Here is a 22,905-nt window from a genome sequence, read left to right on the forward strand (position 1 = left end):
GATGTACCTTATTCACAATACTCAGCGCTATTTGAATTTTGCAGATACTTTGATCTGAAGTGACATACACTACATTCAGGTTGTGCATTTTATCAGTTGATCCATCGCATGAGACCTAGTTCTTGAGACTTAGGGTTAGTTCACCCAAAAATGAAAATTCTGTCATCATTTACTCACCCTGAAGTTGTTTCAAACCTCTGGGTAACCAAACAGTTGTAGTATTTTTTTTTTTTTTTCAAATATTATTTTCCCATACTATGAAAGTCAATAGGGACCAGCAAATGTTTGGTTACACACATTCTTCAAAATTATATTTTGTGTTCAGTTTTGGGTGAACTATCCCTTTAAACCCATGACTGTGTCTTTGCTAGCACAGTGCTCTACTTTCCAAGCTACTGGAATGCCTAATGCCTAATTTACCATATGTTACACTTAAAGGTGCACTAAGCAAATTTTGCCAAACGATGTTGATATTTGAAAGCACCAAAACAAACACGCCCATAGCCCAACAGGACCTCACCCCTATTTTGATATCTCCGCCCCACAAGTACGTACACAACCATAGCAACGACGAACATGGAAACAAGCGAAGATGGCACACAAACATATTCAAATAAAAGTCAACACAGATAAATTGTGTGAAACGATGCAAAATCAACGTTACTCACCTACCAGGAAGAAACAACGCAACATCTGCGTCCGATTCCAGGCCTTCCCGCTCCTTGATTTCCCTCCACTTCAACCAGAGAGTAAAATGAATTTTATGAATAAGACTTTTTGTACATTTTTGTTGATGATGGCAGCAGTAATACATCAAATGATAGAAAAGATCATTAAGACCAGGAATATGTGCTGTGTAGTCATCATTTTAAAGAGCTAATGCAGGTGAATGCTTTACAGTCTAGGGTTGAGCGATGTCTACCAAATGGGCATTGGATGATGTCTACGGAAAGGCACAGAAAACAGATAACGCGTTCTACAGAGTCACTAAAGGGACATGGTTAGCCGCTTGTTAGCGGTAGCCTGTTACATTACAGTACATAAAATTTCACTTACCACATAAAGAGAGTAAGATGAGATGACTGGGGAAGATGGTGAATGATTTTCAGATCCTGAGCACCACTGACAAACATCTAATCTTGTAAAATGTGTGGTAAATACTGCCACTCCGTAGTATAAACAGAGTGAGTGTGAACGCGAATCTCGAAAGTGAAAGTAAAACACAAGCTCGTATTCAAATTTAGGGGTTATGTAGTACATGGAGGGGGGTGGGGAAAAGGTATCACGATGACGGCTCAACATCGTGATATCTGTCAGCCATCGCCGATACACGATGGCATCGTTTATCAGCCCAACCCTAGTACAATCTCAGTATAGTATGCCAGATTGTGGTAGTCTGCTGCATCATCCACAACTGAACACTCAGAACCGGCCTCAGATGGTGATCTGCAACATGCGCATTGAGTTCACTGCTAATTTTATATATTTACACTGCACAGATCTCACTGCTAATTTTCTATATATATATATATATATATATATATATATATATATTTTTTTTTTTTTTTTTCTGTGTTTGTGTCATTAACTGGTTTATGTTATTTATTAAGTAAATCTGATTTTAAAACAATGCAGGCAGCACATGGAAATAATGACACTTTACATTCTTAGTGAACTTTTCTATCGCTTCATTTTTTCATGTTGTCATTTTGCTTGTTCTTGTTTCCCCTCTTTTTCTCTTTTCTCACCCTCACCCAGATTGTTCAGAAGTTGCACCAGTTCACCTTTGACCTCTTTGTCCAAGCTCGGTCTCTGCCCACGAAGGTCAGCTTTCCCGAAATGATTGCAGAAATCATCTCGGTCCAGGTGCCAAAAATCCTCGCCGGCCTGTCTAAACCAATCCTGTTTCACAAATGACAAGACTACACCCCTGAACTACTGATCCATACCAACCCTACCCAGGCCATATGAGCCAGTCAGTTTGGACTAATCCAGTTTGATCCAGCCTAAACCAGCCTGCAATGCTTTTAATCTGGACTTGAATCGAGCAATGGGACTGAATGATGAATGATTTTTTTTATCTTTTATTTTTTATTTTTTTATTTCTCCCCTTCTATCCCTGCCTCCCTTTCTATATCAATGTCATCTCTCTCTCTCTCTCCTTTTGAAAAATGGCCCTGAAAAGTAGTGGGACCATTACATCATTACAGTTGTCTATCCTCTCCTCAGAAATCATTTGAGCTCATTTTCTCAAACTGACAGCATGGTGTGAAGCAGGTTTTGTTCTTTCTTTCAACCAGCAGTTATACTTAAAGAGTTACAGCACGTTGCCTGGTGGACAGGTTGGAAAAAATATGACACTGAATTTTCATCTGAGCCCTTAATCAAAAATAAAAGGAAAAAAAAAAGAAAGGACACTGCACAGATCTCTTTCAGAGTCTGTGACCTGGCTCTAATCTCTATGCATCGCAGGATCAAAAGGTTTCATTTATTGACTTGAGAGATCAGGACAAAGCAAAGCAGCATGCATAGAGAAATATATCAGAACGTGACAAAAAACCATGACAGAGTCTCTTCGTTTGTGACTTTTACTCTTTTTAGGTAGAACAACACACTACTAAATACAGAACTGTATTACAACAATATGGATTTCAGTACAGCAGGCTGGCCATCAGTCTCCTCCCTGCTTTATTAGTTTATTGATTGTAAAACAAGTGCTTCATTCATTTCTTATGAAATGTAGAGGCTCTTTGTAAAAGCTTTTTAAAAGGCATCATTCATTTGGGATGAGACAATTTGTGACTTCAATTTGAAAATCTGTCACAGTTGGGTTTTGCCACTAAAACCGAAACTACAACACACTTAAAAAAAAACAAAAAAAAAACAACAACAACAAAAAGAAAAACATCTCACAGTCATCAAGACTTGCCTCCTCCAGACAGCAGACTTTTGTTAAGACGGCGCTCAGTGCCCTCTTTTGCAACCTGGATATTTAAGTGCAGGTTTAGGGGATTTTTGTTGACAGTTTGTACATAGAACATAAATACAGCTACGCTTGGGTAAGCATTGGTGATCCTCAAATATATACACACACACATATATATATATAAATCTATGCATGCTGTCTTCATATCCATCAACAAAACAACAAACAAATTATTGCATGCTAAAGCCCTAGATATTCAAACCAACCAAACTGCATTTCCAGTAAGCTAAATGGATATTGTTAGGAAACGGTACTGTTTCCAATAAGGCTCTTATGAAGTTACTCTCTCTTTCTCTTTCACTGTCCTTAATGGAAGATTTGGCAAGGTAATATTCTTGTATACAGGGGTGGACTGGCCATCTGGATGTTCTGGATAAGTCCAGAACGGCTGTCGGCCTGGCTGGTTCGTCATCAAAGAAAAAGTGTCAGATTAAGTGACGTTGATGGCCGAAAAAAGGGGCACTAATGCAATCTATTTTTGCCCATTAAAAAGTGAAACTGACGCGAAGGAGCGTGGGCACGTGATGGCAAGCAAAAGACATGACGATAAACATTACATCAGGTTACCTTTGCTCGCCTTTCTCACTATACACAGCATGTAGCCTATAGCACTGCAGTAAAATCCTAGGACAACCCTAGTCCGAGGGTCCATTTATCACTCTGCTTTGTCTGGCATGAATATTCCATTCATTCATAAAGAGATCGCAACAATTCAACAGCGGGTTACATTTGAAAGCTACCGAGTTAGAACATTTAGTAAATTAAGTAGCCTATAAGGTGATTAGTCTGATTAACATGACACACACACACATGCACGCATACACACAGAGGCATATGAATACTCAAATTGAAGAATTCTGTTGTTTCAGATTTCTAGACTCTAGGTTTATGTTTATCATTGTAGATTTCAAGTATTTTGGTTCATACAATAATACATTTATTTCAATCCTTTGTTGAAAAAAATGTAAATAAATAGAAACCATCACATAATTTGTAATGATTTTACTGATTATAATGAAAATTTTATTGGTTTTAATGGCAACTGTAATGGCAACTGTTGGTCTCTAGTAATTGGTCACCTTCTATTCATGGCTTTTATTAAAGCCACTAAATTCGAATGAAATATGTCCCATTATTTAATGGTTTTAATGGTTAAAAGTTGTGGTTTATGTTTGTAATGGCATTTGTAGTGGAAAACATTCAAATTTCTGTGATGGTTTCTATTGTTTTTGTCAGCAGGGTTACTATTATGGGTTTTGTGATGTTATTTGCCATATATGCGATAGGATTTCTGTAATATTGTAAGATAGTAGCTACTGTTTGTAGTTGTGGTGGACCTATTTGGGAGAAAATCCAGGGCTGTTTTTTACTCCCAGTCCATCCCTGCTTGTTTATACAGTATATGTAAAAGTTAAGCATGGTTCTTTTCAACCTTTCTATGTGCTAATGTATGGATGTAGTCAATAGTTTTACAGTACAGTTTCATATCTTTCCTTTATAGCAAGTGCCACTGAGGGATTTGTATTTCTCCCCGCTAGAAATAAATAATCACATGCTTAACACACTCTTTCAGAATACCAAAACATGCTTCAAATGGTGCACAGCTTTGAAAAAAAGAAAAGAAAAGAAAAAAGACCTTTGCGTAGCCAATGTGCTGACATGGGACAGTACTGTTACTTTTTATAGAAACTCGTACCAAATATCTTAATCACCATCAGCTGTCTCAAATCAACTACAAGTGGTGCTAAAGCTGTACTTTACCACCCTCGAGGGTGTTAACATAGTTCACCCAAAAATTAAAGTGAAAATGAAAGTTTTCTTTTACTCAACCTCAAGTTGTCCCAAACCTGTATGAGTTATTTCTTCTGAAATGAACATATTTTGAAGAATGTTAGTAACTGAACAGTTTCCGGTAGCCATTGACTTGCATATATGGTAAAAATGCTATGGAAGTCGATGGCTGTCATCATCTGTTCGGTGACCAGCATTTTATTTATTTATTTATTTATTCGTATCTTTATCAGCCCGGGGGGTGGGGGGGGCTTACAGGTTTGGAACAACTTGAGGGATCCTTTTCGGGTGAGCCATGGCTTGAAACGAGACAAAAGACAAAAAGAAAAAAAAAACTTTTGCTTCAATTAAATCATTCTCTATTTATCTGTCAGAAAGGAACCTCTTTACTCGCTTTCCTCATACCCCGGTGCAGCACGTATTATCTAGACGTCGTGTCATCTTTTTCCCTCCGTACGCTCTCCGTTTCTAAATGATTGAATAATGCCTGCAGCGTTATGTATGTAGATTACTCTTTAAAGAGCCCCAAAATCGCGGCGCTGTGTTGTCTTTGTCAGGCATGCGGTGACCTGGGGTGTACTTTAGGCAGAGCACGGAGTTTTCCGCCGGTTTAAAACGACGAGATGTGGTTTAGCTGCTGGGGCTCTTGTCGCCGCGGAGCATGTTGACGGTTTGAATGTGCCAGACAGAGAATATGCTGTCAGAGACAGCTCCTCTGCGCTGACAGCACCGAGCACCGCGCAATTACACGCAGGTGTTTACCCATTTAGGCGGCCCAAAAGCACTCATTAGAATTTGCAGAACTCCAAACTGCACTTTTACCCTGCCAAAAAAAAAAGAGCTCGCGACTTTCACCACGAACATGCAACGCTGTAGGACGGAGCCGAAGCCAAAGTCTGATCACACAGTTGTCCATTAGCCGGCGGACTTTCGGAGGGGGCACTCGCATGCAAACACCGACTTTACGGGATACACACTCTCTTGTTTCTATTGTCTGTTTACAATAGAAAGTTTGTAATATGTCAGTGAGCTACACTCTTTGTAACACCTCGCGCTGCGCTCGTGAAAATACTCAGATATACTTAGATGATCCATAAGCTGACTTGGGACTTTTCTTAACACATCTCTTACGAGCTATGATGTAAAACTTTTCGTGTTGTTTTTCAATTAAAGTCTATTAAATTTACTGGATTTACTGTGTGCGGTGTGATCAACCAATAGCAAAAATGTGTATGTTTATATGCGCTCTTGTAAATCTGTAGCAGGCTCTGCTTCGCCGCTCTTATAGGGGCTAAAAAGGGGAAGAAAGCAGCATTTTTTGGTGTCTTTTGCAAAATACAGAATTTGGCCTGTGTTAAGGTTTGCTTGGATCCTCCCAATGTTTCTGCTATCACATGAACAAGAGAACCTGAGTCTTAACAGTCTGCATGTCACCAGGATGCTTCCTGCTTTCTTTTTGTGTTACCAAACGATTTCTCACTGATATAGTTTCCCCATCTATTTGTGTCCTGTTTCAGCTTTGTACACCGTATAAAAACTCGCACATATGTAACATGACTTGGGTCTTTTACTTTCTTTGCTGGCTGATACGAGCAATTACACGACTAATCATAAGCGAATGCTTTTTTACAGCTTTTTTCTCTGGTGTGAATAATTCCTGTCTATGCAGAAGGAACAGCTTGATAGTTTGGCTTTATATGACTAGAAGAGGAAATTCTGGCTTAAACAATGTTTGTTACTTATATCTTTGTAACTTTATAGTCTTTTTTACAGCAGTTGTATGTGAGAGTGGGTGTGTGTCTGTGCACGCACGCTTTTCGCAGATTATTTAGTAGGCCTACTGCTATGTAATGTTGTATTGACAGTTGTTAACTAGCGATTTCTTTCGAGCAGTTTGCGAACTGCTTTCTACTCGTGTGGAAAATGCTTATCTGATAACTGTTGTGTAGAGCCTGTGTAAATCGGGTTTGTTTGTGTTTTATTGTTTCAGTTCAATAAAAAAAAAATATTTGAAAATCTTAAAGTTGTTCCCTGTCATTTTTCGGGAGACACCCTGAATTGAGTGGACCTAAACAATGGGAACTTGTCTAAACTCTATAGGTTGGACTTTTTTTGCATTTCAGATTTTGACTGATGCACAGCTGTTATAATTTAACTGGATTCCAAGGGTCTATTCTCCTCCCATTTATTTATTGATAATTATGATGAGGCCATTTCTATTTCTACTTTGTGTTGGCTCAGTGCACTTTCATCTACGGCTTACGTTCATAAGAAAAAAAAAACAAACACACTTCATCATTTTTTTTTTTTTTTTAATAAAGTTAAAAAAATTTCCTGCAGCAGTACATTCAAACGAGGTTTAGGGACTGTTAAGAGCTTGACAAACAGCTTAAGAAACAAAATATTTACAAAAAATACATAAAATGTCAACTGGAAATTTGGAGCTTTATGATAATGATATTAAATAAGAATGCGCTCCAGTCTGCTTCAAATTTGAAGCTAAGTTTATGCCAAACCCGCATAAAGTGACCTAAAATTTTAACCTTATTGTAATCTTAGGCACCAAAAAAAATTGACATATACTTTATTTTTTTTTTTTTTTTAAATTCCCACATTTACAATTGTGTGAACATGAGGATGAGACAAAATCTTTAACTTTCACATTCAAGATACACAATGACCCAAAAAATCGATAAAGGCTCATGATTCGGTTTAAAAGTCTGGTTAAGCTCCAAAAACTAATCTTTATATCAGTAAGGTCAACTGACAATTTAAAAAGAGAAAGAGAGAGAGAAAGAGCGAGAGAGAAAAGCTCTTTGAAGCAAACTTTGCTCTGTGGACTAGTCGAAGTAAAGAAAGGTCCTTGATCCCTTTTTTTTGTTGTTGCTGGAACACCACTAGCAAGTCTCGGCAGATAAAAGGAGCAACACTGCAATTACAGTAACTACTCTGTTTATCAGAAACATTTAGAAGCAGCACCCAGGTCATTCATCTCTCTCCAGTTACTAATTACACAGATAATAGCAGGTAATTAATAAAACATGTTCAGCTTCTGCGCAATTATATGCTGATTAGTGTTGATTCGGAATATTATATATTACATCTGGGCACTTTCTATCGCTTTTAGAGTGAAGACGGTAGTGCATCTGTAGAGTGAGATTGGAAACCGTAAGTCTTATCTGTCTCTTAAGTAGGTCACAGAAAAGGGGAGATACTGATAGACACAATAAGCGGAAGAATGGAAGGGAGTTCTCCTTTTGTGTGCAGGAAGGTCATAATGTTTAAGAAAAAAAATATTCAATGCTTTTCTTTTTGTTCTTTGATCCGAGCAAGAATCAAAGACTCAGTTTTAATAAAGTAAAAACAGTACCTTTTCCAATTCATTCAGAAAAAAAAAAACTAAACTAAGCATTCCTTCATGCTCTGTCAGTAACAATAATTCATCTCTCAAAACCATGACCAGATGCCGGCCTGTGCCATACACGGATACACAGTCTCATGACCACTGATGTGCATTAATTGGTCCACAACACTCTGATCCACAAGTTATAGCAGTGACTGGAAGGCAGTTCTTATTTTGAGTTCTGCAAAGACAAACAAGTGACAATAATGAGCATTAACACTGTAGGTTACCTTAACACTTTTCCTGCCACTAATGGAATTTTCCATCATTTATGAGACAACGCTTCCCCGCCATTGACATACCCACATTCACATATCAGTGTTGATAAAAAAAACAATGCATGAAGCTAGAATAAAGTTTTCGTTTGTTTGATTGTTTTTGTTTAAAGGCTTTCTTTTGACACATTGCATGTTGAAATATTAAAACAACAAAACATTCTGGGGGCCATTCAAGTTTTATGAAAATGATCAAAAATTTTGGCGGTGGCTGGCGGGGAAAGAGTTAATAATAAAAATGAGAACGAACATGCCGTACCTCATCTTTAGAAGCTGCAGGTGAGTCATTTGGAGAGGAACTGTAGGACACAAAACAGTAAGTTATTATGAATTTAATTCTTTTCAGCAACTTCAACTTTTTATAGTTCACCCAATAAAGAAAAATCAGTCATTAGTTAGATTCTTGTATGTTCCAAATTCGTTACATGTTTTTTGTTTGTTTGTTTGTGTTTTTTTTGGTGGGAAATTTTCAACAACTAAATTATTTCAGACTTCAGTTTTGACTACAATGGCAGTACAAAGGGATGAGCACCAAAAAGCTCCTGAACGCACCATCAAACCATTTAACTCACAGTTCACAATTCAGTATGGTGCAGTTTTGACATCATAATGTTTGTTCACGTGTTCACTAAAATTACTGAAAACACTTTTGTTAACTGAAATTAAGCTGAAAATAAAATTAAATATAGATTTATTAGATGAAAAACTAAAAGATTAGAAATGTTAGCAATGCAACTAACTGAAATATGTTTGCTGCAGTACTGAAATTATTAATATAAATAAATAAAAACTAAAACTGAAATATTTAAATCTAAATAACAAAAAGGAGCTATAGAAAGAACTTAAGAAAGAATTAAAACTAATAAAAATGATGAAAGCACATAGCAAAATTACAATTAAATGAAAACTGAAAATCTAAAAACAAAAGCTATCTCAACAAAATAATCAAAACTATAACTTTATATATAAATAATACTGATATAAAACTGATGATTAAGCCAATGATGTTTGATGTTCATGATGTCCAACCGTATTTCATCTGAGAGCTGGATAATTGGTCAAATTTGAGAGTAAATATTGATTTAAGATAGCGTATGGCATCAGAAGACTTGGAATATATGAATGTATGAGGCATATACAGACCACTTATTTTGTAATTTTGGAGCTTGACAGCCCATGATCACTGGAAAAAGAATCCTCAAAATTCTCATTTTGTATTCCAACAAAAAATAACAGCATACTGGTTTGGAATGAAATGAGGGTGAATAAATGATGACAGAATTTTCATTTTTGGCTGAATTATTCCTTTAAAATGTCACTTGCTCAGTCACCAGTACATTAGATATTATGCTCCTGAAATACGGGCACCTGCATAGTGAGCGCTGTGCACGGGCTCGTGAAATGAACAGGGTGTGGTGTTTTATTACAGACGTTGGTTTTTGTTAACTTTGATGCTTTGCATTGGTCAAGCCTTTTATCTTAGTATCCTCTGTGAGTTCCCTCAGGAATCTGTTCTAGCATTGTAAAAGGCCTTGAACTGCACAAGTATGTGCGCAGGCTTGGAGAGCAGCCGTGAGCGGTGAAGACAATCCTTCTAAACATGAACAGGCAGCTGAACTTGCCAAACTGCTCGTCATTTCATAATTCACAATTTAGTAAAAGATCAGGCCATACTGATTTTAGATTACACACAAGCTGATATCTGAGCAGTAGCTCGCTTCCGACTGCAAAGCTATAGCTTAACTTCTCTGCACTTTCCTGTCTGGAAAAATACTACAGGCACAGTAACCTTATGTGAACCCTTGGGCTTAAAAGAATAGTTCACCCAAAAAAAATGAAAATTCTGTCATAACTTATTCAACTGGGAAACTTTCAATTTTCTAGGAAACATAAATGGAGGAACCTGAAGGATGTCGCTCTATTTCATGCAGTAAAAATGACTGAGAACTGATGTTTTTCAAACATCAAACTGACAGAAAATCAACATAAAAGTGCATTAAACTGGTCCATTACATTTATGACCAGGGGATATCAAGCTCCAAAAGTATCAAAAAAACAATTTGTTCATGACCTGGACATTCGGTTAGAAAAGAGCTAGAACAGACTCTTTTTTAACACAAAGCTCCTGTGATAATGAAGAAGATGTGTAGCACATGAGTCATACGGACCAGTTTTATGATGCTTTTACATCCTTTTAGAAGCTTGAAAATGAATTCATTAGAATTTGCTTGAAAAACAGTGGCCAAATTATTACTCATAATTTATCATGTTGTGCTCCATGAAAGAAAGGGATTGAAACAACATGAAGAATGAATATAAAAAGATGATCTTAATTTTTGAAGGGTGTGTGTGTGTGTGTGTGTGTGTTTTATGTTGCTTTTTCCCAGACCTGGACTGAATTACCTGCAATTAAGTACCCATCTATTTGAAAGGTTTAAACTATATTGCCATGCAGGACTAAACAACTGATCAGATGTGTGTCTAGTCTAGTTTTTATTTGGTTTGTAACATAAGGACTTTCAGCATGTGGTCCTGTCTAAAACACAACTTTATTTAAAAGCACCACATCAAAAGCGCACCCAGTTTTACTGTCCGCACTCTAAGTGAAGTCAGGCAGCTGCTTGAAACAATAAAAGGTTCACTCGCACACACTCCTGAGCCAGCACATGCTCTTACATACACACACGTACCTCCCCATGTGCCTGGAAGCGCTCTCAAAAAATTTGGTTTTGGAGGCAACACTACAGGGAAAGAGAGAAAAAGAATACATCAATGCATCGCTGATCGTGAACAGAAGTCATCCACTAAATAAGACAAGACTGAATACAACTAGTCAAACTTTGTCCATATTTTTCACATTTAGTTTTTCATGCTGTTGTTGTTTACATGCTGCAACGATAATTAAAGACATGACAGGAATCATAAAATGCTGCAGTTTCTTCTGAGGCTGAAGATGGAGTCTTGAATCCTAAACATGGTAAAGTTGTTTCAAGTTCTGAGTTAGTCTTTGTGCTGAATTTCATTCACAAGTACTGACATTTACATTGAAACTCAGTGCATGTGCATGTATATGTGCATTTAAAACTGTTAAGGAAATTTGGACAATATGAGGTTAATTAATTTGTGAAGTTTTTGTTTTAGTCATGTTTTTAGTATTTTGAGTCAAATTTAATACACTTCAGTCTGAAATTTTATTCTGTAAAAATAAATATTTTCTTAACAAAATTCACAGTGGCCAAAAATGTAACCCCAAACATTAACAAAATGTTCAAACAATTTTAAAATAAAGCAATAAGCCCTAGAAGCTGTGGTTTACAGTGAATTTAGAACAGCTAAGGGGTGTTGTTACGCCAAACAATGTAGTTCCTCAGAAACGGTTGTGGTTGCAACAAAGTGGTTGCCGAGCAACACACAGACGTAAACAAAGGTGTAAGTTTGTGGAGTAATTTACAACAGCTTTGAACGTGGCTCAACCAATCAGAATCAAGGACCGGAACTATCTGTTTTATAAAATTCTTTTATACATTTATTAATTTATCAAGCAAATAAACAAAATACCATAGGTGAAAATCTGAGTTGTTGAATTAGGAGTATAAATATACTGAAGCACTTACTTTGTTATGAACGTCATGCTTTTATTATACTATATATTAGTATATATGACTGTTATATAAATTTCCTGTGTTATAGGGAACAGCATTATGCAGAGCATGTGGTTATGGTAACAACATATTGTATTTATAGTCTCAGTTAAACATTCTGTCAACACATTCAAGTTCAAGCTCATCAGTACACTCAATTTTTTTATCTGTGCAGGGGATATTTATGAAATTGTACATCAATATATATATATGTATTTGAGTGAGTTAATTAGCCTGCTAGCAAAGCAGTTCAATTAAGCATCCTTCAGCCCAATACTGTACATAATGATGATTATCTAAACCACTTCTTTCTACATTTTTCTTTCATTTATGAATATCTTGCATTGTTCTTCTTTCCATCAACTATATACATTTTTTTTATTATTATTATTTTCCCAGTATTTTTTATTATTTTCCCTGTTGATGTAACACTGCTAGTACTGCTTTGCTTACACTTGTGATCTCCATTAGATTTATTGTTCATAATTAAAGTGATTCTCAAACACCTTAGCCTATTATTAGATTTTAATTAAGACATTATTGGTTTTAATTCATCTGTACATTTTATTATTATTATTATTATTATTAACAACCGTACTGCTATGTTTTTTTTTTTGAGAGCGAGAGAGAGATTTGCCCTTTGGTTTACTAACTCTCTCTCTGTTTTCTCAATCCCTGCAAATCCTGCACTGAAATTGGATATTTGTATTTCACTGAAACTCAACATTAATTTAATGTGAAGAAATGTCTAGAAATTTCATGTGTGCTTATCTGTTAAAAAGCATTTGTTGTATAAAAAAAAAATCACTCCCTTTGTCACAGAAGTTTTGAGTTTACTCAGATGGAAAACAACTGCGTTAATGAGGACACAAATGCCATCAAACTGACTTCTACCTGTGAAACATTAAAATAACTGTTGCATTTTCTGGATAAAACCCTACAGTTAAGGGATCATTACTCTAGCTGCGGTTCTTTAGGACTGCTGTGAAAATGATGAGTTAAGAGCAGTCCTGGGTCCGAGTTAAAACAAATGCATGCATTTTAGAAAAACATTTAAAACTATATCCAACTGTTATATCCAGTGGGCACCGTTGGTTAGATAAACTATCAAACCTCCCAGACGTTCCCTAGAAAAGGTCATCCCTCAAAACTGTGAACCAGGAAACTTCCAAGAGGACCACGCAATCATCTGCAGGATCTACAGCATTCGCTCCTTGACAACCGAGAAAACACACACCAGCAAACCATTGCACTAGTCCTGCAAAACACTGGCCTGTATGGGGAGGGTGGCAACAAGGAGCCATTCCTCAAAAAGAATCATGTGAAAGCATGTCGGGAGTTTGCCAAAATGCATAAAAGCGATCCAGCTGCAATGTGGGAAACTATCAGCTCTTGGTCAGCCTAAAACAATCTGGGTGGCACAAATCTAAAGTATATCTGCCAACCCAACAAAAAACCCCATCCATATGCCAAAGTATTGCAGTGCTACCATCAGGTAGGGCAGGAACCGAACATGATCATAAAAACACGAGAGAAATGATAATGCAAAATCCACAGAGTTACTGCCACACAGAGCAGCAAAATAGACTGCATAAAAATCAAGATTGCAGTATGGAATAGTGTAATTATAAAAGAACAAATGGCTGAAATGTAACTAAATAGATGAAACAATAACTAAAAAATATTTCTATTGTGAACAACATACTAAGTTTTCTTCCAAAAAGGCTTGAGGCTTTAAAGTAGTAGTAGTAGTAATAATAATAATAATAAAACATATTACTACTGCACAATAATTTCAATATTCAATTAAAAGGTTAGTTCACCCATAAATGAAAATTCTGTCATTAATTACTCACCCTCATGTCGTTCCAAACCCGTAAGACCTTCGTTCAGGATAAAGCGCGCACATGCAGAACATAAACAATGCTGATTATGTTCAGGGGTACTCTCCAAAATGGCAGAAGTCGGTAACTTGGGGAGAAGAACTGCTGAATAAATTATTATTGTTTTCTTTGCACACAAAACGTATTCTCTTAGCTTCATAAATATACGGTTGAACACCTGATGTCACATGGACTATTTTACCAATGTCCTTGCTACGTTTCTGTGCGTTGATCGTGATAATATCCTTGCTGTCTATGGAAGGTCAGAGAGCTCTCAGATTCCATCAAAAATATCTTAATTTGTGTTCCAAAGGTCTTAAATACACGTAAAAAACGTATCCTTGTCATGCAGCTGACACAGAAGTGTGTACGCCATCTGTGTACTGCTCAGAATTGCCAAATGGTGCTACGCTGATTTGGAGAGACACAGAGGAGAGGAATTCTTGAATAAAGTCGCTATTTTTGTTTTCTTCGTGTACAAAAAGTATTCTCGTCGCTTCATAATGTTACGGTCTAATCAATGATGGCAGATGGACTATTCTGACAATGCTTTTCATACTTTCCTGGACCTTGACACTGTTATTTATTTGGCAGTCTATGGGACAGTCTCAAGCCTCCCGTTTCCATCCAAAATATCTTAAATTGCGTTCTGAAAACAAACAAAACTTTTACGGGTTTGGAACGACATGGGGGTAAGTGAATAATGATAAAATTTTCATTTTGGGATGGAGTATCCCTTTAATGACAGAATTTTCATTTTTGGGTGAACTAACCCTTTAATAAAGTCCATCCTAAATTCAGGTAAAATGTAAATGCCATAAGAACTGGCTTATTTTTCACTCAGTTCACTTTTGGCTCAACTAAAAGAGTTCTGAGTTTCTCTTTCTGTTAGAGGAAAGCTTAGGCAGAAGATGACTCGAGACAAAGACTTCCTAGTTTGTAGGTCTTGATATACCTAAGTGGCAACAATAACAGATGTCCAATGTTTAGATTGAATTTCAAATCATTATTGTAAGATAAAGTTTTCCAAACATTTCTGTTTTACAAAATCGTTGTATCTATATTTAAATTCTATACTAATCTCTAAATTCAGTCATTTAAAATTATATAAGTGAATTTAGACATCACAATATTATAATACCGTACAGTACAGTATGAAAAATGGATATTAATTTTGACATTTTAATAAACATTATTATATTAGTTTAACTTTAAAAGATTAACTGTAAGTGAGGAAAATTAAATCTAAATGTAAAAAATATTTTTTAATATACAATTATATATCCAATACTGACCTAAAAAATTATGATTGAAAGGTTTTGGTGCTGATATACAGTATAGCATGCATCCTTACAATTGTGCAGCCCTACTGCAAAAGAGAACCTGTTTTAATCTGCCAAAAAAGAGTTCTTCCTTCAGAAGGTCCAGACAAGTCTAAGTGAACATCATAGTGGCAGAAGAAAAAAACATATCTCAATGGCCCAATCAAAGTCCTGAACTCAATCCAACTGTGGCGTTACTTGAAAATTGCAGTGGACAGGTGTCGAGCAAGTATCCGGAACAATGTGGTGCAAATCTGCCTGGATCAGTGTGCCAAAATTACACCTGAGCAGCATGCAAATCATGCAAATCCAATGCTGCTCAAATATATCTTGTCACTGCTGCACGAACGCCACTCCCAGTGTGATATGCAACATATTTCAGCTTTCTGGCAATATATAACAAAAAAAGAAATTGGAGTTTCCAAAAAATATTAGCACAGAGAATCATTAAATCATAAATCAGCAGTGGCATCACTGTAAAGTAGGGTTTGTGGTGAGTGATGTGCACTCACTATGATGCTGGACTGTCTTCGTTTGGAGTTTTATTGAGGAGACGAGAGGGTGGATCTGGTGGTCGAGTGGGTGGCCGGCAGATGGAACTCTTCTCGGAGAAAGATCGTGCTTTCACCCCCTGAGCCTCCCCTGTTACACACACATACACACACCTGTTACAACCATGACTCACTGCATCAGGATTATTGTACATCTGTGTTCTGCTGACTCTAGATCATGATCAATCAAACCTCAAATGCCATACTGTGCTTTTACATCACAGGAATCAGTTGTTTAGGGTTCACTGACATACAGTACAAAAGTGTCCATTATGCAGAAAAGAGAAATCCTTTGATAAAAACATACCAAGTTCTTAGAAATGCTCTTTGTTTTCGTATTCATTTTTTATTTTTATTTTTTTTCAAGAAAAGTTTCAATTAAGCGAGTCTACAGCTTAACCACTATTTAAAATATATTTTCAATGTATTTTCAAGGCATTAAGTGGATTGTTAATTATCATAAACATAATTTTACATCTTGCTTTTCATAAAAAGGGCATATTATCTAATATTTTATGAGACTTATTGACCTTGGTCATGAGGGTCTGCAGGGGTCCTCTCTATGATTTAATTTCCTGTTTTACGGTTTTTGACTGGATGTTAGTTGAACCAAGTGACTTTGATTTTTGATGGACACTAGTCTTGAAATATTTATAAACAGTGAATAATTAAGAAAAAAATACAAGATTATGCCAAATTCATAAGGTTTTCTTTTTTATAATTTTTTTAAGTATTTTAATGAAGCTTCTGATATCAGGACAGTTGTATCACAAAAAACTCTGATGGACCGTTTGAGCATGTCTGTTGCTTGTTTACCGGTTGTTTCTTTAAGTTGTGGCCTCCATCCTTGGAAAGACTGAGCTCGGCTCACTGTCACTCTTGATTCCCCATTGGTTGTCACCATGGGTTCTGACCTCTGACCAGCCTGTATCTTAACTTCATGCCTGCTGAAGTCCGAATCCAAGGGCCGGAGAGCAGGTCTTGGGTGAGCAGGCTTCCGAGATGTCGGAGAGGAGAGTGGGATAGATGGAGGAGAGATGGAAGGAGGTGCCAGTTTTTTTCTTTGAGGAGGAACCGGACTGGTGAGGCCAGTGTCTCCCTCGGATTCACCACCATTGTGGGTGGCGCCGTTCTGCTCTTGCCCTGCAAAGCAAAGAGTCGGTGAATGCAGGCATTTTAGATAAAACACTAATAAACGTCAGGCAGATCAGAAGCATAATTGCAACAGCTGAGCCCTGAACATTCCGCAGAGGGGAGATTGTATCAGGGGTGTCGTTAAAATTTTACATTTCATGTTCATATAATTCTGGCTTAAAAAGGAGGCCATGATGGTTCCGATAAATAAATGAAGACAACATCTCGACAGATGCTCCGTCCTCTTGTATTTCCACAATACGAGAAATACAAGCCAATAAAGACTCAACTAGTCAAAATCAAATTATCCAAAGTGAGTCATTTCATTACAACAGCATCAACACAACCTGAACATATTGGAAGCTTTAAACTGAGTATAAAAAAGTATATAAAGGAGCCATGAATGGCTCAACTCAAACACACTGATTGTTGTTAGCTCAAACCACATGATCAAAGTCTATCTTTTGAAAAACCTGCCACTTTTAACCTAACTTTAATTATCTCTTTTTAAAGAAATGACATTTTCTGCATTGAAATGGTAAAAGCTAACTGCTTTTAGATTATGCCCAAGAGTACAAATTCTGTTCACTGTTGGCATTTACACCAGAAGTTTCTTTGACACAATGAGGAGGTTTTTTTATGGAGGGAAAAGTGTTTTATAGACTTATTTAACTGAGAAAATGTGAATATAGGGCATAAAAAAGTACCTTGATTTGAAATTAGGTATGAATAAATCACAATCTCCAGTTTAGTGTTTGAACAGGTGTCATATAAAAAAAGGAAAGGGAAAACGGGTTGCTATGGCCATGTGTGAACCAAGGACATGAGTGTAAAAACAGAGCTCTGTGTATGTGTGTGAAAAGCACCAGTCAAAACAACCAGTTGTGTGTGAGCTAGCCAAACTGGACTTGTGCACATTTGATGAACACTCATTCACAAACACATTCACATTTTGGCAGGGGTTCCCACACAACCAGTTGCTCCTAATACTCCATGACTGTATCTGTATTCTTTACACAAACACAGAAACACACACATACACACAGTCCAAGTTTAAGCACAATCAAAGATGCACTGAAACAGGTGGCTTGACACTCTCTCTCACACACACACACACATGCACAAACACACAGATCCCACCACCAACAAATTCAACGAACAGGAAAAGAGCAGTTATGATTTCCTCAGATTAATGATTTGATTGAAAAGTACACCAGAAGGGGAAACAAATTTATTTTACTGTTCTGAACAAGCAAAGATCCAGCATGCTTTAATAAGCCAAATTTCATGAATATACAAATGAACCTGAGTCACATTAATGGATTAATGCACACAATCATTTTTGATCAAGATGGAGAAGAAAGGCTCAGATGTTAATAATGAAAATAGCTTATTAGTGGAAAAAGGTCCAAAGGCCAATCAAAAACAGATTGAGAGAAACTCATAAACACATGCAGAAACACTGGGAAGCACACATAGGACACACACGATGGCATACCAACACTCGTATGCACGCATTAAAAAAAAAATACAAGTACGCTCGCACACACACTTGCAGACCCATTGGCACTGATGCACAGACACACACACAGACACACACACTGCAGAAAGGCAGATAGTCGTTTAGTTTTCATGCTCTAGTGAGTGTACTATTAGCTCGACTGTTGTTAAACACTGCATACCATGGCTCACAATGAGGGGAGGACGACATGTCAGGGAACAAACATTTATCAAGGCAGACACACATTCACATACACATGCCTCAAGATCCTGCAGATTTAAATAATAAAATTCGCAATGTGCATGTGTGTGTGTATGTGTGTGTGACAAGAACATCTGTGAGGTTTGGTTGTATTTTCCTCATTTAGAGAAAATCCCTTAAGGAAAAACAGATCCAGTCTGAGGTCCCTTCCAGAACATATGAAACCTGATCAGCTGTTATGTTTGCGTGCCTGCTAACAACATCAGTGTTTAGGTGTGTGTGTGATGTATTTAAGCTCGCAGCACAAAAACAGGCTTTGCAGAAAAGTTCCAAGCAAAAAAGGAACATGTAGAAGACTGAAAGCTGAAAAATCTAAAAAAATATTGAGAATCATTTTAAAAAACACCATATATAGAAATAAATCTAAAACATAATATGTCTTATCTGAGCTGTCTAGATCTTTATCAAAAAGTTGTCAGCAATGTTTTAAAAAATGAAATTAAAATAATACATTTTTTTAAAAGTACAATATAAAAAAATCTGTCTTCATCAATGCTCCAGATAAATTCTTAAAAACAATTGACATTCATAATAATTCACTGATATGGCAAAAAACATGTATTATATGACAACAAAATGATGATGTTGATGTTGATGATGATGATGATGGCTATCGTGCTGAAGACTATTTACGCTCAGAAACTGGAGGCTCAAGGCCAGGTAAGATACGAGGTGGGCGTTTTGAGATTGTAATTGGCTGCCGTTTCCGTTGGGTCACCCTTGGAGCCGGAACAGGAGGCGGTGTGCTTTCTTCAGGAGGACCCTTAAAGATCTGCGAACATCAGAGATGGCAGTAATTACAAAAACTAAAAATTACACCAATCTATTATCACTATTAGTGCCACTGAATAGGTGACAAAATATTGGTCAAATTGTTCTCTCAAAAATCACACAGCATTTCTGTTTTAGAGTGCTAATATAGCAGTTCTCAAAAGAAAACAGTTTTCTGTCTGAGCGTTTGGCTTGTATAGTAATAGATACAGAGATAAAGGGTGCATGTCTGACCTTGTCGTAGTCCTCAATGAGGATCTCCATGACGATGTTCTGGAACTTAATATCCAGCATGGCCGCTACGGTCTCCTCCTCTGCTCTCATAAGAGTGGGGCCAAATATTACACCCATATTTGACACGGTCATCAGATTTTCAGTGCTGTGGCTGCAAACACTATAAAAACACAGACATATTGTAGCAAGGTTTTGGAAAAGTTACAGGGATTGTCCCCTGTGATAATTACTGTATAACTTTAGATAAAACTGAAAAATGTTGCTCAGAGTGTCTGCGGCTTATTATAATAGGCCTACTAGCCCAGGGCCAGGGTGAGAGAGTTTGGGGAAGTCTTTCTTTATTGGACCAGTGTGGCATTGTCACTGGATTGTACATTCGTTAATCATATAAATGTGCTTATGCCTTGCAAACGTTAATGTTTGGTTGAGTGTGATGTATTGAAAATAGTTGTACTGAATTCTGTGGATTTAAACTGTTACTAAGGTATTGTGCTCAAGCTGGCTGAAATAGATTAGAAAGTGTGTATACATTTCATGAATATATTTTCTGCCACATTTAGAAAAATACTTGCTATATTATATAATTATAAAAGAAATTAATACTTTCATTCTGCAAGAATGCATGAAAATGATCAAAAGTCACGGTAAAGATATTATGTTACAAAAGATTTCGATTTCAAATAGATGCTATTCTTTTGAGCTTCCTATTTCACAAAGATATTAAGCAGCACAAATGTTTTCAACACTGACAATGGGAAAGGTCATTTCACCAAATCATCATATTATAATGATTTCTAAAGAACCATGCGACACTGAAGGCTGGATAATGACTGCTGAAAAAGCAGCTTTGCCATCACAAGAATAAATTACATTTTAAAATAAATTAACTGAAGTTGCAATGATGTTCCACAACATCATTGTTTTTACTGTATTTTTGATCAAATACGTGTAGCCTTAAAAATCTTACCCAAACTTTATTAATATAATCCTAAATTTAATTTCAATTTAGAAGCTAATTAACATTAGCTTGTTTATTATAAAGTTCAAGCTACTTATGTGAATATATTGTACGTGACACACACACACACACACACACACAATATGAGACATGGAGTTATAGATCAGGTGATTTATTGTCATGTTTGTCAAAACACATTTTCACACACTCAACCTGTCACATTAATCAAATACAACTAGAACATTTAATTACAAAGGTACACCCAAGCAAGCTGAGCAGCGGTTAGAAAAACCACAGAATGTGTGTGTGTGTGTGAGTTTGAGCATTAGCACGTCTGTGTTGCGTGTGTTACCTGACCAGGTGTTTGATCAGCAGTTCCAGCATCTCTCTGTTCCGCTCTGGGAGATTGTAAACAAGCGAGTGAACCGCCCCTAACCGATAGTCCAGATTCTCTGACTCTATGAGAAAAAAATTAGGACGTCACAAACACACACTATGGATGATTCACATAATGTTCTAACTTAACTATTGCATCACAGTCTGTGTTAAGTCGCACCCACAGAAAGTGCGGTTCATGCTACATTTCACTGCCATGACTCACATTAAATGGAACCAAAGGAAAGACTTCAAAGAATGCAGTGTAAAGGCAGAATGAAGCAGACAGTACATGTCAGTGCACTTCTCCATCTACGCTAAAACTAATAGAGCTGTTAAAGCTAATACAGCTGTTTAATTGTGTTAGCAAACTAGTGGTTTCTAGAAGTGTTTGTTTATTTTCTTCCTGCCGACATCTCACGGCAGTTTGCCAAGCGTCTTTCAGCTTGTCCAAAGATAACTTGTAAAATCCTAAAAGGATCAGTACAGACACATTTACTGTGAAATGCTGGATAAACACAAGCATTTTTTTTTTAAAGATACAGCCTGTGCTGAACCATAACAAAGCTTACTTTATAGTGAGTGGAGCAAATATGTACTATTGTGAACTCATGCTGTAGCATCTTTGAAAGAGTCGGACAAAACCTCTTGACGTCTTTCAAGTATACTGTATATGTCCAAGCGAGTAAAGCGCATTAAAGCGAGCCGTTAATCCCTCGGCAGGTCAATCCCTTTCCTCTGCCCCGTGGAGTTTGTTTAGCTGTGTGCTATATATATTACAGCTGACATCCTATAATAATTAAAGCTGCTTTAATGGCCTCTAATCTTATTATAGGGATGATTACAATTCAGCACTTTCAACACAATTCACTGAAATGCTCGAAGCTGGAAGCACACTCACTCATGCAAGCATAGACAGAGGATGGATTGGTCTCTAATTTCTGATTGCATGAGCTGCGTTTGACTGTGTTTTAATATGCTACATTGCTGGCAACAGGAAACAGCCTAAAATAATGCTAAATGAACTACTTTTCCTCCAAGAATAGGTTTTCCTGAATGTTATTAATTATATCTCTATTTATTTAACGCTGATGTCTTCTGTCATATTCATATTGCCGTCATTTTATAAAAGAAATCAGTTACTTGAAGCCATACATAATAATAAAATGTCCCAAAGTGGCTTAATATTTTAAACGAAAGGGAAGACTATGCAAAACCAGTACAGTACAGGCCGCGCACGTCAGATTGGGTGATGACATGATGCGTCAAGCATTACAAAAGATTGATCTAACAACACAAGACCACTCAAAGAGGTCAATTTTTTTTTTTCTGATTTTTAATTATGCTTTTATTATGCGTTCATGTAAATGTCAGTCTTGTAAATGGCTTTTTCTCGGCTAGCTAAATGCTTGACTACAGTAGCATAAGCACAGGGATGCTGTGAGAGGGGTTTTCTGTATGACTACAGAGAACTTGAGTCTGAGTGCAAAAATGTATTGATTGTATAAAAGAGAAACAGTAAGGTACTCGTTAATACTGTAATATCTTGCTTTGTTTTACAATTCAGAATTTTATTTAATTGTGCGTGTAATACATAGCTTAATAACTACAAAGTAATATAAGGACATTTACAAAGTTTGCCAGACTGTCCTGTAACAGAGTGCCTACAGGATGGCACAAAGCATACAACCAGTACAAATGAAAATATGTGTGCGCATTGAATATAGCTGTAACGTATTTAAAAAAAAAAACCATAAAAAAAAAACACTACCTTTCAAAAGTCTGGGGTCTGTATATTTCTTAAATGTTTTTGAAATAA

At 36.7% G+C, this 22,905-nt stretch overlaps 2 protein-coding genes across 2 annotated transcripts in view; one reads left to right on the forward strand and one right to left on the reverse strand.

Annotated features, from left to right (window-relative positions):
• The window catches only part of LOC109047709 (androgen receptor-like), an 82,885-nt gene extending 76,752 nt beyond the window's left edge, over positions 1 to 6,133 (forward strand). The window contains exon 8 of the mRNA XM_042724284.1: positions 1,759 to 6,133. Coding sequence (XP_042580218.1) covers positions 1,759 to 1,917 — 159 coding nt within the window. The 3' untranslated portion in view covers positions 1,918 to 6,133. The remainder of the gene's footprint in view (positions 1 to 1,758) is intronic.
• Positions 6,134 to 7,068: 935 nt separating this feature from the next.
• LOC109058819 (oligophrenin-1) overlaps positions 7,069 to 22,905 on the reverse strand; it is a 32,685-nt gene continuing 16,848 nt past the window's right edge. The window contains exons 17-24 of the mRNA XM_042724285.1: positions 21,064 to 21,169; positions 19,754 to 19,913; positions 19,382 to 19,520; positions 16,669 to 16,995; positions 15,814 to 15,943; positions 11,146 to 11,196; positions 8,715 to 8,754; positions 7,069 to 8,361 (exon numbers count right to left, since the gene is read on the reverse strand). Coding sequence (XP_042580219.1) covers positions 8,350 to 8,361; positions 8,715 to 8,754; positions 11,146 to 11,196; positions 15,814 to 15,943; positions 16,669 to 16,995; positions 19,382 to 19,520; positions 19,754 to 19,913; positions 21,064 to 21,169 — 965 coding nt within the window. The 3' untranslated portion in view covers positions 7,069 to 8,349. The remainder of the gene's footprint in view (positions 8,362 to 8,714; positions 8,755 to 11,145; positions 11,197 to 15,813; positions 15,944 to 16,668; positions 16,996 to 19,381; positions 19,521 to 19,753; positions 19,914 to 21,063; positions 21,170 to 22,905) is intronic.

The sequence above is a fragment of the Cyprinus carpio genome, chromosome B5 (assembly GCF_018340385.1).
Source record: "Cyprinus carpio isolate SPL01 chromosome B5, ASM1834038v1, whole genome shotgun sequence".
Taxonomy (NCBI): Eukaryota; Metazoa; Chordata; class Actinopteri; order Cypriniformes; family Cyprinidae; genus Cyprinus; species Cyprinus carpio.